This window comes from Pan paniscus, chromosome 19, assembly GCF_029289425.2.
Source record: "Pan paniscus chromosome 19, NHGRI_mPanPan1-v2.0_pri, whole genome shotgun sequence".
NCBI classification, from domain to species: Eukaryota; Metazoa; Chordata; class Mammalia; order Primates; family Hominidae; genus Pan; species Pan paniscus.
In genome coordinates, this window is record NC_073268.2 from 67,340,449 (window position 1) to 67,359,937 (window position 19,489).

General features: G+C 48.7%; 2 protein-coding genes across 6 annotated transcripts; both read left to right on the forward strand.

The window, feature by feature from the left end:
- The first annotated feature begins 747 nt into the window (after positions 1–747).
- Positions 748–9,284, forward strand: NME1 (NME/NM23 nucleoside diphosphate kinase 1). 2 transcript variants are annotated; one of them, XM_008970629.4, is made up of 5 exons: positions 748–891; positions 2,871–3,000; positions 7,207–7,308; positions 8,410–8,522; positions 8,979–9,284. In XM_008970629.4, exons 2-5 carry the CDS (start codon positions 2,875–2,877, stop codon positions 9,094–9,096), a joined length of 459 nt encoding a protein of 152 aa, XP_008968877.3. In that variant the 5' UTR covers positions 748–891; positions 2,871–2,874; the 3' UTR covers positions 9,097–9,284. The 2 variants fall into 2 exon arrangements, with proteins under 2 accessions (XP_008968877.3, XP_014197656.3); XM_014342170.4 differs by lacking the exon at positions 748–891 and adding an exon at positions 1,498–1,661.
- A 3,716-nt stretch (positions 9,285–13,000) lies between these two features.
- On the forward strand, positions 13,001–18,993 carry NME2 (NME/NM23 nucleoside diphosphate kinase 2). 4 transcript variants are annotated; one of them, XM_057300289.2, is made up of 5 exons: positions 13,001–13,159; positions 14,076–14,205; positions 15,491–15,592; positions 17,191–17,303; positions 18,736–18,993. In XM_057300289.2, exons 2-5 carry the CDS (start codon positions 14,080–14,082, stop codon positions 18,851–18,853), a joined length of 459 nt encoding a protein of 152 aa, XP_057156272.1. In that variant the 5' UTR covers positions 13,001–13,159; positions 14,076–14,079; the 3' UTR covers positions 18,854–18,993. The 4 variants fall into 4 exon arrangements, with proteins under 4 accessions (XP_057156272.1, XP_034798376.1, XP_063455344.1 ...); XM_034942485.3 differs by lacking the exon at positions 13,001–13,159 and adding an exon at positions 13,522–13,746; XM_057300288.2 differs by lacking the exon at positions 13,001–13,159 and adding an exon at positions 13,656–13,812.
- Positions 18,994–19,489: the final 496 nt, after the last annotated feature.

Below are 19,489 nucleotides of genomic sequence, written 5' to 3' on the forward strand. Positions count from 1 at the left end.
GTCTATATTCGTCCAATTGCTCCAGCATCATTTGTTGAAACGGCTCCTGATTCCATTTTTGTACCTTTCCCCCGTTCATTTCCCCTTAGAGCAGTGGGAATGTTTTTTTGAAAACGTTTGTTAGTGATGATGTCATGCCTTGTGCAAAATCTGTATTGGCATCTCACAACATAAGATTTGGCTCTATTCTAACGGCATTTTCCACCACTCGATGTCCACCGTAATACTTGGCTCTCGAAGAATCACTGGGCTGGCTCCCTCACTTCATGCAGGTCTATTCTATTATCACTTCCTCAGAGATTTCTCTGGCCTTTTCTTCACAGCACTTACAAAATGCGATCCATTACATATTAATTTGCTTATTTGCTTCTTGTTTTCCTATACTCCCATCCCTCCCAGAAGCTCCAAGAGAGCATACTGTTGTATCCCTAGGGCCTAGAATAATGCGTCCACATAGTAGGTACTCAAAATTTTTTGCTTGACAGGCTAGAAAAGGTGAATAAACACAAAGCGGGAGCGAAAAGTCTTCTAGGTCAGGCACTCTTTGGACTTCACGCAACGTGTGAGCGCCACCTCTCGGGAAGCCAATTTGCTCGCGAACGAAGGAAGTGACTCAGAGAACCCGGGGGTGGAGGGAAGAAAGCAAGCAGCTAACCGGAAAGGTCTGAAAAAGCTAGCGCCGGAAGTTAAACTGCAGAAAGTTGTTCCCTAGAATGACTGCCTACTCCCAAGAGGAAGCGTGGGCGAGCGGTGTTCTACAAAATGGGCTCTCCGGCAGCGGATCTGCGCAGAAGCGTTCCGTGCGTGCAAGTGCTGCGAACCACGTGGGTCCCGGGCGCGTTTCGGGTGCTGGCGGCTGCAGCCGGAGTTCAAACCTAAGCAGCTGGAAGGGTAAGAGGTGTTCGGGATCCTGAGAGGAAAAAGAAAGGAGTGTAGATGCGGGAGTGGGTTAGGTGAGGAGTTAGTGAAGAGATGAGTTCAGCTCTAAGAGGCGGCGAGGAGGATCGGATGGGAGGAGGGGCAGGGAGCGCCTGTGGACAAGTGCAGACCGGTCGGCGCACGTCCCACGCCACGTGGACTCGCCTTTGTCGGTGGCCGCCTTTCTCGTCAGGCCGCGACGACAGGGCTGTGCCTTATTTATGTCTGTCGAGAGCAGTGCCGGGCACGGAGTTGGCGCTCTGTAAGTGCTTGCTGAATAAATGACGGGTGTGTGTGTCATTCATTCGGCAAGCACTGAGTGCTTACTGTTGTGTCACCGGGACCGATGTGGAGGGACATTTTTAGGGTCTATTTCTGGCGCTTTAGTCCTGTTTTCTCCTGGACAATTTATGCTTGCCCCGCACCCCATCGGGCGATTCTCCGCAGTCTTTGGGCTTTGTCTCTTTTTTTTTTGGAAGTTGCAGAATGATGATAAATGATTTTCTTTGCTCCTATTGACTGCTAGGCCCTGTGGCTAGGTACCATAGACCTACACAGGAGTAAATCAGCCTGGTGTGCAGGGGAGGCAGACACACAAACAGAAAATTGGACTACAGTGCTAAGATGCTGTAAGAAGAGGTTAACTAAAGGACAGGAAGATGGGGCCAAGAGGTGGTGCTACTGTCTACTTTAGGGATCGTCTTTCAAGGCGAGGGGCCTCCTATCTCAAGCTGTGATACAGGGTAGGTCATGAGCGCAGTCTTCTGTAAAATGAGGGATCTGGACGGAATAGGTACTCTCTAGGCTTCCTTTCAGTATGATGTCCCGTATCAGATATTCCTAATGTCTGTAGTTCTCCCACACCCCACCGTTTATTGGCTAGTCAAAATATTCTTTGCATTGTAAAGTGTAGCATAACATTACAAGAATGGATTAATGGGTTGGGAATTCTGGGTTTTGGCCTTCATTCTGGTGCTGTGGTCCTGTTTCCTCATTTGTAAAATAAAGGGGGTTGTAAAGATATATTCTCTAAAACCCCTAATGCTATGGCTGTGGCATTAAGTCAAACTATTATTTCTTACTGCTTTGTACCGGACATCACTTTCACATTAGTAAAACTTTTCATCAGTGTAGTTTCTCCCAAGCTTGATTATTGAGAAAGATAGTGCCTTGTTTTTAACATCCTGTATCCTAGTTCCACCACAGTGTTTGGTACACAGTAGATGTTTAAAAGAAGCTTATTAAATCAAATGGTGGCCAGGCTCATGGGGCTCACGCCTTTAATCCCAGCACTTTGGGAGGCTGAGGTGGGCGGATTACTTGAGGTCAGGAGTTGGAGACCAGCCTGGCCAACATGGTGAAACCCCATCTCTACTAAAAAAAAATACAGAAATTAGCTGGGTGTGGTGGCACGCGCCTGTAGTCCCAGCTATTTGGGAGGTTGAGGTAGGAGAATTGCTTGCCTGGGAAGTGGAGGTTGCAGTGAGCCAAGGTCGCACCACTGCACTCCATCCTGGGCGAAAGAGCAAGACTCCATACCAAAAAAAAAAAAAAAAAAAATCAAATGGGGCTGGGTGTGGTGGCTCATGGCCATAATCCCAGCACTTTGGTAGGCCGAGGTGGGCAGATCACTTGAGGACAGGAGTTCGAGACCAGCGTGGGCAACATAGCGAAACCCCATCTCTAAAAAAACCCCACAAAAACCAAAACAAATGAAAATAAAATAAATCAAATGGGATAGGAATTATAGTCCTTGCTTTTGGATCCTTTCCCACATTGACATATTAGTTCATAGATCAGGGGACTGGGGAGGAATTGGGTTTTTACCAGAGGGAGACCTGGAGCTGACCCGACAGATTTAAACCAGCTTTGTGGTATAATCCGCTTGAGATGGATGACGATGTAGGCAAGTGATTCACTGCTGTTTCATTCCTCTACCTGCCTATCCCCAGGACCATGGCCAACTGTGAGCGTACCTTCATTGCGATCAAACCAGATGGGGTCCAGCGGGGTCTTGTGGGAGAGATTATCAAGCGTTTTGAGCAGAAAGGATTCCGCCTTGTTGGTCTGAAATTCATGCAAGTAAGTGGACTTCATTGTTCCCATTTTGATTCCTTCATAGTATAGGAGAACACTGTGATTAACCTGTTTCTCCCCGTCTTTCTTATTTAAAGTTCTCCACGGTAGAGTGAACACAAGTGTCTTGAGACCTGGAAACTCCTCAGTGCCCTAGCGTTTGGCTACATCTTGGAACAAACCAAGTTATTTAGGATTTTCCAAAATAGTCTCTGTAATAGGAGGTGCATTGCTACGGGGAAAGCAATGCAGAGTTCCACATATGACTGCATCTCTGTAATTTCTGACTGAGAGCTGAGCATGTTTGAGTTCTTGGTCTTGAGCTTCCTGAGCAGATAATTTTAGAGAGATTTTTTTCCCCCTTTGAGACAGGTTGTTTTTTTAGCAAGAAAGTCTTTCCATCATCAATTACTAGACACTAATAAATGCTTATTATTTAGCATATATTACGTATCATAGGAGCTTGTGGAGGAAAACTATGGTTTTGGTTTTGGGGAGGTTCTTCTGAAATAGCAGAGAGCAGACGTACCTGCAAGCTACTTACAAAGCAATCTTTTGATAAATGCAAAGGATTGACTGACCAATAACCCTTCTTCAAACAAATTCTAGAGATAATCCAAATTCTCGGCTGGGTGGGGCGTAGTGGCTCATGCCTGTAATCCCAGCACTTTGGGAAGCCAAGGCGGGCTGGTCACTTGAGGTCAGGAGTTCAAGACCAGCCTGGCCAACATTGCGAAACCCTGTCTCTACTAAAAATACAAAAATTAGCCGGGCATCAGGGTGGGTGCCTGTAATCCCAGCTATTCGGCAGGCTGAGACATAAGAATTGCTTGAACCAGCCAGGTGCGGTGGCTCATACCTGTAATCCTAGCATTTTGGGAGGCTGAGGCGGGCGGATCACCTGAGGTCAGGAGTTCGAGACAGCCTGACCAATATGATGAAACCCCGTCTCTACTAAAAATACAAAAATTAGCCAGGCGTGGTGGCATGCGCCTGTAATCCCAGCTACTCGGGAGGCTGAGACAGGAGAATCGCTTGAACTGGGGGGGTGGAGGTTGCAGTGACCGAGATCGCATCATTGCACTCCAGCCTGTGCAACAAGAGCAAAACTCCATCTCCAAAAAAAAGAATTGCTTTTGAACCCAGGAGGCGGAGGTTTCAGTGAGCCGATATTGCACCACACTGCAGCCTGGGCAACAGAGGGAGGGAGACTCTGTCTCAAAAAAAAAAAAAAAAAAAAAAAAAAGAATTCCAATTCTCAAATCAAATAGGGGAGAGTATGTTTTCTAAAAGGGAATCAATTTTGGACCCTTCCAGTGCATTTTAAAATTTAGTTTGACTTGCAATTTACTTCCTATGTGATATTTTAGAAAAACTGCTTTAGGGCTGGCACAGTGACTCGCCTGTCATCCCAGCACTTTGGGAGGCTCCGTCTCCAAAAAAAAAGAAAAAAAAGAAAAGAAAAACTGCTTTAATGTAAAAGAGGGTAGACTGATGTTCATGCTGAGAGGAGAATATGGTGTCCAAGGTCAAGGAGCTGGCATCTAATGAAGGTTTTCTTGCTGTATCATCCCATGACAGAATGGAATGGCAAGAGAGTGCAAGAGTGAGAGAGAGCAAGAGGGGGCTGATGATGATTTTATAACAAACCCACTCCTGAGATAAGACATTAATCTGTTCATGAGGGTGAAGCCCTCATGACCTAAACACCTCCCATTAGGCCTCACCTCCCAACATTGTTGCATCGAGGATTAAATTTCCAACATACGAACTTTGGGGGACACATTCAGATCACAGCAGAAGGTAACATGAAATGGATGTGTTGTTGATCAGGCATTTACCATATGCTGGGCACATGTGTTTTCTGATTTAGTCTTCATGCCAGCCTTGAGAAGTACTTACTCCTGTTCTCATGGTTGTTAGTGATGAGCAACCTAAGGCTTGGAGAGGTTCAGTGATGTGCCTGATAGCATACAGTGATGCCACTGGAATTTTAACTTGAGTCTCTCTGACGCCTGAGTGCAGATACTTTCTCCTTTACATTGAATTTCCTATTAAGGACAGATGGGTTTGGTGAAGAATGGACGGAAGGATAGCTGCCATGACTCTAAAGGGGCATTTAAATCTGGTGTGGAGGCAGGAAGCAAGGGAGAACTTGAGGTTCCCAACCCCCAAGCCCTTAAAAAAAGCCCGTGATCTGTTTTGCAGACTAAAGATAATCAGTTAGGGCCTGGCGTGGTGGCTCACACCTGTAATCCCAGCATTTTGGGAGGTCAAGGTGGGTGGATCATCTGAGGTCAGGAGATGAAGACCAGCCTGGCCAACGTGGTGAAACCCCGTCTCTACTAAAAATACAAAATTTAGCTGGGTGTGATGGCGCATGCCTGTAGTCCCAGCTACCAGGGAGGCTGAGGCGAGAGGATGGCTTGAACTTGGGAGGTGGAGGTTGCAGTGAGCGGAGATCGAGCCACTGCACTCCAGCCTGGGTAACAGAGCAAGACCCTGTCTCAAAAAAAGATAATTAGCCGGGTGTAGTGGTGCACACCTGTAGTCCTAGCTACTGAGAATCTGAGGCAAGAGGATTGCTTGAGCCTGGGAGTTTGAGGCCGCAGTGAGCTATGATCATGCCATTGCACTCCAGCCTGGGTGACAGAAAGACCCTGTCTCAAAACAAACAACAAAACCAACAAAAAGATAATTGGAACCAATTAGTAGAATTAAAAAAGTATTCTGATAAGGGAAGGTCACCTCAGGGTCTGTTAGGAGACTTCCACAACAAAAGTCTTCCATTTGGATAGGAAAGGACAGGGCGAGGATTGGATCCCTACCACGGAATGATTATATGGCCATATAATTTTACTTTGGCAAGTGATGATAACTGGTGGCTGAATGATGGGGCTTTTGGGCAGCCAGTCTCCACATTTGTGTGTGTCTCTAATGTGTGTGATATGCGTCATACAGTGCAGTACCACAGAGCTGGAAAAACCATGGGACCCTGTTAGATTTTAACAAGCATATATGCAGTACAAGAGAGAACACAGCCAAACTGAGTTGAAACTGCTAAGCAGATGGTTTGTTCTCTAGCTAACTGGATTCGTTCCCACATATTAGCCTTGCAGTATGAGAAGTTCTAATTCATTTTTCAGCAAAATTATTTATTACTAGATATCATGCACTTTTGGGTGGTTTGCAGATACCTTTGGTAATCACATGGTCATCACGCTGGGCTTTTATCCTCTGAATAAACGTGAAGCATCCCTGGGTAATGGCCTGGTTTAGTTTGCTGCTCATTAAATGCCAAGACTTGCTTCCTGGTGTCCTTCTAACATTTTATTTGGGGTTTGCTCTGGGAATGGAAATTTATTGTATTGTTGATTTTCCTGTCTAAAATGAGATAGTTGAGGGCCAGGCATGGTGGGTCACGCCTGTAAGCCCACCATTTTGGGAGGCGGAGGCTGGAGGATCACTTGAGTCCAGGAGTTTGAGACCAGCCTGGGCAACATAGTGAGACCCTATCTCTACAAATAATTTTTTAAAATTAGCCAGGTATGGCTGGGCGCGGTGGCTTACGCCCGTAGTCCCGGCCCTTTGGGAGGCCAAGGCAGGCAGATCACCTGCGGTCACCTGAGACCAGCCTGGCCAACATGGCGAAACCCTGTTTCTACTAAAAATACAAAAATTGGCCAGGCATGATGGCGGCCACCTGTAATCCCAGCTACTTGGGAGGCTGAGGCAGGAGAATCACTTGAACCCAGGCGGTGGAGGTTGCAGTAAGTCAGGATCACGCCACTGCACTCCAGCCTGGGTGACAGAGGGAGACTCTGTCTCAAAATAAATAAATAAATAAATAAAATTAGCCAAGTCTGGTAGTGTGTGTCTACAGTCCTACCTACTCGGGAGTCTGAAGCAGGAGGATCACTTGAGCCTAGGAGTTTGATTTTTTTTTTTAATGAGATAGCTGGATTTAATTTTAATGTTCTGTGGTTTTATTATCAGTCAGTGCCAATAGGGAGACAACTGATATAAAATTGGAGAAGTACATTTAGTCCTGTCACTGCTCCCTTCCAGTGTGGAGAATGAATTGGGTTATAACAGAATCAGTGAGCCCAACCGCTCATGTTTTACATAGCAGGGTGGGTGAGGGGAAATTAAATGGATTATATGTTCTTAGATGGTTTGGGGGTTATTCTCATTCTCTGTCCTGTTGAATAGGCTTCCGAAGATCTTCTCAAGGAACACTACGTTGACCTGAAGGACCGTCCATTCTTTGCCGGCCTGGTGAAATACATGCACTCAGGGCCCGTAGTTGCCATGGTGAGTGTGCCTGTGTGGGATACTCCAAGTATGCATTGCTTGTCATCTGCGCTAGGCTCTCTTCTAGACACTGGGGATACAGTCATGAATGAGACCAAATAGATACCTGTTTTCATATATCAGCTAATGGTTAGTGATAGGCTTCAGAAATGAAATAGGTTAGTGATATGGCCAGAAATGAAATATGCCCAGAAATGAATAGGAGTAGCAAATGATCACTTTAGATTGGGTGATCAAAGAACGCAATTTTTAAGCTGTGATCTGAATGACAAGAAGCAGCGATCTGAATGACAAGAAGCAGCCAGCCATGTACAGAATCACAGTGAAAAACATTTCCAGCCAAGCAAACAGCATGTGCAAAGGTCCCAGGGTGGGAATGAGCTTGGCTTTTTAAAGTACGGGAGGAGAGTTGAAATGCCTGAAGCCTGATGGGTGGGAGGGAAGTTGGGAGGTGAAGAGTTCAGAGGCATGGGCAGGGGCCTCCTCTCTTAGGGGTGTATTGACCATATACTTCCTGAGTGCTGGGAAGCTATGGGACACTTCACACTTGGCTTTTTTTTTTTTTTTTTTGAGACGGAGTCTTGCTCTGTCGCCCAGGCTGGAGTGCAGTGGTGCCATCTCGTCTCACCGCAAGCTCCACCTCCCGGGTTCACGCCATTCTCCTGCCTCAGCCTCCTGAGTAGCTGGGACTACAGGCGCCCGCCACCACGCCCAGCTAATCTTTTCTTATTTTTAGTAGAGACAGGGTTTTCACCATGTTAGCCAGGATGGTCTCGATCTCCTGACCTTGTGATCCACTCCCCTCAGCCTCCCAAAGGGCTGGGATTACAGGCGTGAGCCACTGCGCCCTGCCCACACTTGGCATTTTAAGGAGGCTGCTCTGGTTGCTGTATGGAGAATACATTGTAGAAAGGCAAGCATGAGGGCAGGGAGACCAGGATCCTCAGTGCTGGAATAAGTGGATACTCTATAAACATTTGTTCAGTGAATGAATATAATCTTAAGGGGCCTTTTTATTTTTCCTTTTTTGAATTAATAGTTGCCAGATTTTCTGCTGTGGTTGGTTTTCTTCTTTGACCATATCTTCTTCTGTCCTTGGAGGTCTGGGAGGGGCTGAATGTGGTGAAGACGGGCCGAGTCATGCTCGGGGAGACCAACCCTGCAGACTCCAAGCCTGGGACCATCCGTGGAGACTTCTGCATACAAGTTGGCAGGTGAGATTTTGGTATTTTTCCCCCTTTTCCAAAATCTGATTTAGTTGCCACAAGGATTTGGGTTTCCGAGGCTGGAGGTAGACATGATACCATATGCAGGTTGATTTTATCGGAGTTTATTGTTTTCCTCCCTCTTAAGTTGGCATTTGGCTTTGGTTGTTAACATCACTTAGTCGTACCTCTGTTACACGAAGTGTAGAACCTGGTACAACACACTTTGCTGGCCACAGTCTTTCCTGAAGGCTCTCACTGTTTGCACCAGCATGGCCGGGAGGGCTGGATGTGGGGAGGGCATTTTTCACCCTTACGTGAATGGCCGTTGTAGGCTTTTTCTTTTAACATGGTCTAATGTCCATGGAGCTTCAGCTTTTATGCTGCTGTGGCTGTAGATTTCTGGCAATGGGCGCATTTTAATCTTCTGGTCTTGGTCATGTGACTCTCTCTTTCTCCACCCAGGAACATTATACATGGCAGTGATTCTGTGGAGAGTGCAGAGAAGGAGATCGGCTTGTGGTTTCACCCTGAGGAACTGGTAGATTACACGAGCTGTGCTCAGAACTGGATCTATGAATGACAGGAGGGCAGACCACATTGCTTTTCACATCCATTTCCCCTCCTTCCCATGGGCAGAGGACCAGGCTGTAGGAAATCTAGTTATTTACAGGAACTTCATCATAATTTGGAGGGAAGCTCTTGGAGCTGTGAGTGCTCCCTGTACAGTGTTACCATCCCCTACCATCTGATTAAAATGCTTCCTCCCAACATAGGATTCATTGAGTTGGTTACTTCATATTGTTGTATTGCTTTTTTTTTCTTCTTTTCATGTACACTGAATAACCTGACCTAATAGAGAGTGTAAATACTATAAAAATGATTTATATTGAGATCTCACATACACACAGGCATTCTTTGCCTGCCCTTCTTAACCCCTGCATCCCTTCCACTCTTGGCACTGAGCTATTCAACAGGCATCTATGGAGCATGTGCTACGTGGCCAAGACTGGACTAGGTGCAGAGGATTCATCAGAAATGAAAGAAAACATGAGGGCTGGGTGTGCTGGCTTGTGCTTGTGATACCAGCTACTTGGGAGGCTGAGGTGGGAGACCAGCCTGGGTAACATAGCAAGACCCTGTCTCACTAAAAAAAAAAAAAAGAAAAATTAGGCTGGGTACGATGGCTCATGCCTTTAGTCCCAGCTATTCAGGAGGCTGAGGAGGAGAATCGCTAGAGGCCAGAAGTTCAAGTCCAGGGTGGGCAACATAGCAAGACACTGTCTTTACAAAAAAAAAAAAAAAAAAAAAATTAGCGCTGGTGCTGTGCACCTCTAGTCCTAGCTATTGGGAAGGCATAGGCAGGAGGATTGTGCCCAGGAGTCCAAGGCTGCAGTGAATCATGATCATGCTACTGTACTTCAGCCTGGGTGACAGAGTGAGACATCTGTTAAATAAAAACATATCCATCCTGTTCTTGAGAAGCTCTTGGGGATTCAGTGAATGGGGGAGTGTGGGAAGTTGTAATTCCTCCAAAAATCAGAAAAGCTAGGTAGATAGTAAGCCTGAGTCCCTGGGATGGCCTCAAATGAAGCAGGAGGTCTTGTAAGTAGCTTTGATTTGTTAGGATATTGATTTGGTTGCTTTAATGGAGACAAGATAGAAATGTACTTCTCTTTCATTTGAAAGTTCAAGTGTGGTCGGGTGCAGTGGCTCATGCCTATAATCACAGCACTTTGGGAGGCCAAGGCAAGAGGATTGCTTGAGCCCAGGAGTTTGAGACCAGCCTGGGGAACAGAGTGAGACCTCATCTCTGCCAAACATTAAAAATTAGTCGGGTGTGGTGGCACATTCCTGTAGTCCTAGCTACTCAGGAGGCTGAGGTAGGAGGATTGCTTGAGCCCCAGAGGTTGGAGCAGTGAGCTGTGATCCCGCCTCTGCACTTCAGCCTGGGTGACAGAGTGAGACCTGTCTTCAAAAAAGAAAAAGCCCTAGCTGCTCAGTAGGGGTGGTGATAGTGGTAAGGCTCTGATCTTTAAGGTGGTCTACACACACCTGGTTCCTTCTAATCAGTCCTACTTGGATTACCACCCCATGTCCCTTCCTGCAAGTTGGGAAGGAAAGTGGAAGAAGTATCCCTTTTAAAGAGACAACTCTGAATTACAACCTTCACTTCCTCTCACATCCCACTGGCTAGAACTTAGTCATATGGCTGCATCTAGCTGAAAGAGAAATTGGAATTTTTTTTTTGCTTTTGAGATAGGGTCTTGCTCTGTCGCCTAGGATGGAGTGCAGTGGTGTGATGACAGCAGCTCACTGCAGCCTCAACCTCTCTGGGCCCAAGTGATCTCCTATCTTAGCCTTCTGAGTAACTGGGGCTACAGGCACGTGCCACCATGCCCAACTAATTTTTGTATTTTCTGTAGAGATGGGGTTTCATCATGTTTCCCAGGCTGGTCTCCAACTGCTGGGCTCAAGCGATCTGCCTGCCTGGGCCTCCCAAAGTGCTGAGATTATAGGCGTGAGCCACTGCGCCCACCCTGAGGGTTTTTCTTTTTTCTTTTTCCTTTTTTTTTTTGAGACAAAGTCTCGCTCTTGTCGCCCAGGCTGGAGTATAATGGCGCGATCTCGGCTAACTGCAACCTCCGCCTCCCGGGTTCAAGCGATTCTCCTGTCTCAGCCTCCTGAGTAGCTGGGATTACAGGTGTCTGCCACCACTCCTGGCTATTTTTTGTATTTTTAGTAGAGACAGGTTTTCACCATGTTGGCCAGGCTGGTCTCGAACTTCTCACCTCAGATGATCCACCTGCCTCAGGCTCCCAAAGTGCTGGGATTACAGGCGTGAGCCACTGTGACTGGCCACCTGAGGGTTTTTCTTATCTTTCCTTTTCATCTGGCTTCGGTAGAGGCAATAGAGGGGAAGAGACTTCTCAGGATGGGGGAGAAGAGGGTAGTTGGGGTGGGCTGCCTTTACAGACAGATGAGGGCGAGATGAATTTTTTTTTTTAATTTAATTTAATTTTTTTTTTTTTTTTTTGAGACAGAGTCTTGCTCTGTCACCCAGGCGGGAATGCAGTGGTGCAATCTTGGCTCACTGCAAGCTCTGCCTCCCGGGTTCACGCCATTCTCCTGCCTCAGCCTCCTGAGTAGCTGGGACTACAGGTGCCCGCCACCATGCCCAGCTAATTTTTTTGTATTTTTAGTAGACACTGGGTTTCACTGTGTTAGCCAGGATGGTCTCGATCTCCTGACCTCGTGATCTGCCCACCTCGGCCTCCCAAAGTGCTGGGATTACAGGTGTGAGCCACTGCGCCCGGCCCTTTTTTTTTTTTTTTTTTTTTTTTGAGATGGAATCTCACTCTGTTGCCCAGGCTGGAGTGCAGTGGCACGATCTCAGCTCACTGCAACCTCTGCTTCCCGGGTTCAAGCGATTCTCCTGCCTCAGCCTCCTGAGTAGCTGGGATTACAGGCACGCGCCACTACGCCCGGCTAATTTTTGTATTTTTCTTGGGGACGGGGTTTCACCACGTTGGTCAGGCTTGTCTCGAACTCCTGACCTCGTGATCCACCCGCCTCGGCCTCTCAAAGTGCTGGGATTACAGGCGTAAGCTACCGCATCCAGCCTGAATTTCTATTAATATTTTACACAAAGCATGGCCTGTTTGTTTTGGGGCGTGAGATGAGCATACCAGGACTTGGGGAATGAACATGTGGGTAGTGAAGCTGGAGGGTTACAGCCTCCCCAGTTAAGGACAGTCTTCCCAGGAAGGAAAGAAGAGGTGAAAGCAGAGGGGTGGTCCTGACTGTACCCTGAGTAGCCATCAGTGACCTGACCAAGGGGAGCAGATAGCTCTCCCCTGGACAGAGAAAAGTCCATGCAATTTCGAGACCTGTTTTCACAGTTGACATTTGGTAATCCAAATGAGAGTGTGCTTCAGATCGAAGCCAAAAAATAACAGCGCCCCCAGATGAGGGTACATGACAGTCATTGTCAATGTCTGGTGGGCTAATGCTCTGTAACTAGAAGTTTGGAAAGCCGATAAAGTATAACAGAGGCCAGGTTGTCATCCATTTGGCCAGTGACAGGTGATCAGCGCAGTGCTAGGGGCACTCGGGTGATGGCATGATTGCTGTGGTCAGCTCAGAGTCCTGAGGGGAAGCAAGCGGGCTCTCACCATCTCAGGGCAGTACCACTGCTGTGCGGCTGTCAGTCAGTGCTGCAGGCGCTGAGAGGAGGGGCTCGTGACCACCCCAGGGAAGCTGGGCATCACCAAAGGGAGCTTGTTTGCCAGGGACACTGCAAGTAGGAAGTGTCTACAGGTCGATGACAGGCCTGATCTCTATGACAGGGTCTAGACTTTCCTCAGGGTCCAGGGGCGCACCTCAGGGTGAACTGGAAAACTCGACCGCACTTTAGTGCCAGGTGGGCAGGGATCTCCATGTCAGGGTGGGAGTGGGGCGGCTGATTGGGGCTGGAAATGTAGGTGGGGAGGCGGCAGCCAGGGAGCAGGGCATCCTGCGAGAAGAGCATCCCGCTAAGGAGTCTGAACGCCATCCTGTAGGCGGGGTAGTCATCAAGGCAGGGCAGAGGCAGGACCAGATGGCCGTTTGAGGTGCTGAGCAAAGCTCCCGGTTTGCGCGGAGAGGTGAGATCGAGGCCCCTTGGGAGGCCGAGGCTTAACCAGGGCTCAAGCAGAGGGGAGGGAAGGCTGGATTTCAGAGGTAGGGAGGATAAGGACCGTGGGTGCACGACGGGGAGGGAGAGCCAAGTCAAAGTTAATGCCGGTGCTCGGGCGGATGGTGAAAGCAGCAGATGGCCTTGACCGGGGTAGAGAACTCGAGCACAGGAGCAGGTTTTGTGTGTGTGTGTGTGTGTGTGTAGCAGCTTTTGGGGTCACGGGAAGTACTGAGAGGTGAGGAGTGGGATTTGGGACGTGCGTAGTTGAACTCATAGGACGTCCAGGTGGAGAAGGAATCACTTCCTGTCTCTGGATCCGTCTCGATCTCTGCCCGGCGAGGGCGCGCCCCGGCTGGGCGTGGACACTGTTCTCCGGCCGCGTCCTGCCGGGCGGGTGGGGCGTTCCTGCGGGTTGGGCGGCTGGGCCCTCCGGGGTGTGGCCACCCCGCGCTCCGCCCTGCGCCCCTCCTCCGCCGCCGGCTCCCGGGTGTGGTGGTCGCTCCAGCTCTCTGCTCTCCCAGCGCAGCGCCGCCGCCCGGCCCCTCCAGCTTCCCGGTAAGGCGGTGGGGGCGCATCCCCTGGCGACTCCTCCCGTTCCCTCTTCCGCTTGCGATGCCGCAGGTGGGCCCGGTCTGTGGGCGCCCCCCGATTTCCCGCAGGTCCCGCGCGGGGTCGGAGCGGGAGATTCCCTTGCAGCTTGCGCCCCGCGGGCCTTCGGGCTCCGCAGAGGGACGCCGGCCCTGCGCGGGGCGGAAGCGGCCGGGAAGCCACGTGTCCCCACGGCCGCGCGTGGTGGGGGAGGAGGGCCCGGCGGCGCCCACGTGGCCTCCGCGGGCCCCGCCGGAGCCTGCGCCCGGGCCCTGACCGCACCTCTCGCCCCGCAGGACCATGGCCAACCTGGAGCGCACCTTCATCGCCATCAAGCCGGACGGCGTGCAGCGCGGCCTGGTGGGCGAGATCATCAAGCGCTTCGAGCAGAAGGGGTTCCGCCTCGTGGCCATGAAGTTCCTCCGGGTAACTCGCCCCCGTCTCCCCTTCCCCCGCTGCAGCCGGCTCGCGGGTGTTTTTCCCTCCCGGCGGCAGTTTGTCCGCGTCTGCTTTCCGAGTTCATTTCGCTGCCGCGAAATCCCTTTGCCCTCTGCCCCCGCCCACGGCGGCTTGGGCCCGCCGACCCTTTCCCGGGGCGGTGGGGACAGACGCCCTTGGGAAGGTGAAGCGCTGGTAGCGTGACTCGCCCTCCGGGTCTGGGTTCCTTCCCGCGGGCTGCTACCTGCCCACCCGCCGCAGGGGGGCAGCAGGGAGCGGAAAAACCCCGGGCCCCAGACCCCCTGCGCCTGCCCACTCGGGTCTACCTAGGCACAGAATGGAGGCTTGGAATCTCCTTTGCTTTAGTCTGAAACTCCGAGTTCCAGTGCGGTGCTCCTCCTTTAGCATAGGATTGTAACTGTATTTTCCACATTAAATTTGGGGCACAGATCTGAATCCCTACGCTTACGGGTAAGAATCTAAGTACTGAAATTCAACCAGGCTCATCGGTGAAGAGAATGTTCTCAGTTATTATCTGAAATATTTAAAAGGGCATTGTGAGTAGCCCAGGGGAGTTTAACATGACCTCTGCCAGGCAGATGACCTGACATATGTACTTCAGTTGCAGCCAAAATTTAATTCCCTAAATCTAGATCCTCAAACCACCTACTTTTTAGGCTTACAAAACCCCAATGTCATTGACAGTATGAGGGTGTCTTTACGATTAGAACAGTCTTGGCCAGGCGCGGGGCTCACGCCTATAATCCCAGCAATTTGGGAGGCCGAGGTGGGTGGAGCCCAGGAGTTGGAGATCAGCCTGAGCCACATAGCAAGCCCCTGTCTCTACAAAAAAATAAATAAATAAATAAAAATTAATTGGGCATGGTTGAGTGCATCTGTAGTTCCAGCTACTTGGGAGGCTGAGGTAGGAAAATCACTTGAGCCCTGGAAGTTGAGGCTGCAGTGAGCCATCATTGTGCCACTGCATTCCAGCCTGGGTGACGATAGTGAGCCCCTGTCTCCTAAAACAAACCAAAACAACACACCAAAAAAAGAACAGTCTTTCTGTTAAAATGGCATTAGTTTCATGGTTTGGATGGGATTTAAAAAATACTTATGTGTGTGTGTATGTGTGTATATATATATATATTTCCACACACCACTTAGGAACGTGGGCTAGAATATAAAACCGGACTTGCTAATGGGAGGTTCAGAGGATGGGTTGGAGTCTTTCCAGCTTAGCTCCTAACTGGTGCCTCCTCTCCAATGCCAGGCCTCTGAAGAACACCTGAAGCAGCACTACATTGACCTGAAAGACCGACCATTCTTCCCTGGGCTGGTGAAGTACATGAACTCAGGGCCGGTCGTGGCCATGGTGAGTGCTCATGGGGAATGAGAGAAAATGAGGAAAAAGTGCTCAGTGTTCTTTGTTAGACATCTCCCTCAGCTAATCTAAATTTTATTTTATGAATGGAACCTGCTGAAGGTACTTAACTGAGTAACTAGGAGCTTGGGAGGAGAAAGCAAATCAGACCTTAGAAATGGGAAGGATGTTAGCTGGGTGTGGTGGTGCACGGCTGTAATCTCAGCTACTTGGGAGGCTGAGGTAGGAGAATTGCTTGAACCTGGGAGGCGGAGGTTGCAGTGAGCCGAGATCGTGCCACTGCACTCCAGCCTGGGCAACAGAGCGAGACTCTGTTTCAACAAAGAAAAAAGATATGGGAAGGACTTTTTCAGGTACATGTCTCTATGGTTAAATAGAATCTCACTGCCTGCAAGAGTGGTAAATTTTTGGGCCAGGCTCGGTGGCTCATGCCTGTAATCCCAGCACTTTGGAAGGCTGAGGCGGGTGGATCACCTGAGGTCAGGAGTTAATCCCAGTTACTCAGGAGGCTGAAGCACGAGAATCGCTTGAACTCAGGAGGCGGAGGTTGCAGTGAGCCGAGATCATGCCACTGCACTCCAGCCTGGGCGACAGCAAGACTCCATCTCAAAAAAAATAATAGAGTACTCAATTTCTTCTGTTTGACAAGTGTTTTAGACCTTAATGTTTCCTAGATTAAAAAACTTTATCCTATTTTCTCATGAAAAATTCAAAGGTAAGGATGTAAGAAGTTCTCAATCCTATACTACAAGCAGTTTCTTCTGGATGGTGCTAATGTCCATTTGGGAGTGGAGAGAATATGAGGAGAGAGTGGCTGGGCGAGGTGGCTCACGCCTGTAATCGCAGCACTTTGGGAGGCTGAGGTGGGTGCATTACAAGGTCAGGAGTTCAAGACCAGCCTGGCCAACATGGTGAAACCCCATCTCTACTAAAAAAATACAAAAATTAGCTGGGCATGGTGGCGTGTGCTTGTAATCCCAGCTACTCGGGATGCTGAGGTGGGAGAATTGCTTGAACCTGGGAGGAGGAGGTTGCACTGAGCTGAGCCACTGCACTCCAGCCTGGGCAACAGAACAAGACTCTGTCTCAAAAAAAAAAAAAAAAAAAAAAAATAGGGGAGAGTAAAATAGGGAGGCAGTGAAATTGTTGAGAAAGTAGATCTATTTCCTGTTCGCCTTTTTCTTCCTTCTGCTGTTCCCTGGAATCCTTACCCTAGCATGTTAGTCTTTCTTTTCCCTCTTCTAGCAGTCTTCTGGGATGCCGTTCCCACTGATCCTATTCCAGACTGGCCACTTTCTCCTTTCTTCACCAGTTCTTCTGTGTTGATGGCTGCATAAGGATTCTGCAACATTGTTTATCTCTGTCTCAGCTAAACTGGGAAGTCCCCAAGTTGGACAGACTTTTCTTTGAATCCTAGCAATACTTTTGGAATGCAGTTTTTATATAGGCCCCTACTCTCTGCTGGGGTTAGCTGATAATCATGTCACTGATCGGTCTCATTGATGTGTCCTGTCAGGTAGGAGTAAATGTTAGACCCTACCTGTCCTGAGTGGCAGATCTGATTATAAATCCATTTTCACACTTTCGAGGTCTGGGAGGGGCTGAACGTGGTGAAGACAGGCCGAGTGATGCTTGGGGAGACCAATCCAGCAGATTCAAAGCCAGGCACCATTCGTGGGGACTTCTGCATTCAGGTTGGCAGGTAAGTCCGGGGACAGGAGGTTGGATGACTTTTATGCAACACCATTTAAAGCAGACGTCGTGGCGTATCCTACTTTCAGAAGAATCTGTGCACTTTTTTTTTTTCTTGAGACGGAGTCTCCTTCTGCCTAGCTGGAGTGCAGTGGTGCCATCTCTGCTCACTGTAACCTTCACCTCCCGGGTTCAAGCGATCCTCCTGCCGCAACCACCCAAATAGCTGGGATTACAGGTGCACACCACCACGCCCGGCTAATTTTTGTATTTTTAGTAGAGATGGTTTCACCACGTTGGCCAGGCTAGTTTCAAACTCCTGACCTCAGGTGATCCGCCTGCCTCGGCCCCCCAAGGTGCTGGGATTACAGACATGAGCCACCGCACTTGGCCTGAACTTTTAGTTGGTGATTATCATTGTATAAAAACTTTCAGGCTGGGTATATCATTGTATAAAAGCTTTCAGGCCAGGGGTTTACGCCTGTAATCCCAGCACTTTGGGAGGCCGAGGTGGGTGGATCACCTGAAGTCAGGAGTTTGAGACCAGCCTGGAGCCTGGCCAACATGAACCCCATCTCTACTAAAATTAAAAAATTAGGACATGGTGGTGCATGCCTGTAATCCTAGCTACTCAGGAGGCTGAGACAGAAGAATCGCTTGAACCCGGGAGGTGGAGGCTGCGTTGAGCTAAGATCACGCCACTGCACTCCAGCCTGGGCAACAAGAACAAAACTCCGTCCCAAAAAAAAAAAAAAAAAAAGCTTTCACACATAGCTTCTTCCCTAGGTTACTTAATTTTAAGCAAGACAACAAGGGAGCCGTATGTGGTAATTCCTGTGTAGTACAGCAAAAAATGCTAGGTGTGGAGAAGGGAAGCATTCTAGCCACATCCATGAGTACCTTGTCCATGGGTGTGTCACTTAACCTTTTGATTCCCTCACCTGTACACAGTCTGTTCAAAACCTTTACAAAGTTGTGAGGTTGAAGTGGGATAAAGGGATTTTTATTAATAAGCAGTGTTATGTCATGGTTGGGCTTTGCAAATCAGTGTTATAAGAAAATGCAGCAGAGCTGGCCTATGATAATGAACACATCATATCTAGTTGGGATGTTGATCTCCAGTGGGTTTGAGTATCACTGTATTTTCCAAAATTTGAGGAGGAGTGTTTTATGTCTTCGGCAATCTTGGGGTACAAGCACTCTTTTGATGGGGAGGCCAGACTTGGAAGCATAATACAGTTGAAACAAGGAATGTTTTAAATCAAGCACTTTTACAGTTGTATAGCTGCTTTTAAAAGGAAATGCTTTGGGGGTATAAATTGGTCTGCTGCTTCAAGTGGCAATTTGGCTGAAAGAGTCTGGAGTGGCTGTCCGTTGCTGTACCCATTAAACAGACTTTTGCACTTTAAAACATGGCAACTTGTAATTGTTTTCTTTCTTAGGAACATCATTCATGGCAGTGATTCAGTAAAAAGTGCTGAAAAAGAAATCAGCCTATGGTTTAAGCCTGAAGAACTGGTTGACTACAAGTCTTGTGCTCATGACTGGGTCTATGAATAAGAGGTGGACACAACAGCAGTCTCCTTCAGCATGGCGTGGTGTGTCCCTGGACACAGCTCTTCATTCCATTGACTTAGAGGCAACAGGATTGATCATTCTTTTATAGAGCATATTTGCCAATAAAGCTTTTGGAAGCTGGACACTGTCTCCTTGTGCTTATTTGATACTGAGCTGAAAGAAGTGACTTGGTTCTCTGGCTATAGTAGCATTATCTACATCTAAATCCTGCTTGTCAAAGAATGATCTGATCCTGACGGAGTTTCGCTCTTGTTGCCCAGGCTGGAGTGCAATGGCGCGATCTCGGCTCACCACAACCTCTGCCTCCCGGGTTCAAGCGATTCTCCTGTTCAGCCTCCTGAGTAGCTGGGATTACAGGCATGTGCCACCACGCCCTGCTAATTTTGTATTTTTAATAGAGATGGGGTTTCTCCATGTTGGTCAGGCTGGTCTTGTACTCCCAATCTCAGGTGATCTGCCCGTCTTGGCCTCCCAAAGTGCTGGGATTACAGGTGTGAACCACCGCGCCCGGCCTATTTATTTATTTATTTATTTGAGACAGAGTCTCGCTTTGTCGCCCAGGCTGGAGTGCAGTGGCGTGATCTCAGCTCACTGCAACCTCCACCTTCTGGGCTCAAG

Bases quoted from the DNA above. Each gene is read 5' to 3' on its own strand.
- NME1 (XM_008970629.4), top strand. From the start codon at position 2,875: ATGGCCAACTGTGAGCGTACCTTCATTGCGATCAAACCAGATGGGGTC. The intron at 3,001-7,206 runs GTAAGTGGACTT...CCTGTTGAATAG, and splicing joins TTGGTCTGAAATTCATGCAA to GCTTCCGAAGATCTTCTCAA. The intron at 7,309-8,409 runs GTGAGTGTGCCT...CTGTCCTTGGAG, and splicing joins CAGGGCCCGTAGTTGCCATG to GTCTGGGAGGGGCTGAATGT.
- NME2 (XM_057300289.2), top strand. From the start codon at position 14,080: ATGGCCAACCTGGAGCGCACCTTCATCGCCATCAAGCCGGACGGCGTG. The intron at 15,593-17,190 runs GTGAGTGCTCAT...CACACTTTCGAG, and splicing joins CAGGGCCGGTCGTGGCCATG to GTCTGGGAGGGGCTGAACGT. The intron at 17,304-18,735 runs GTAAGTCCGGGG...TTTCTTTCTTAG, and splicing joins TTCTGCATTCAGGTTGGCAG to GAACATCATTCATGGCAGTG.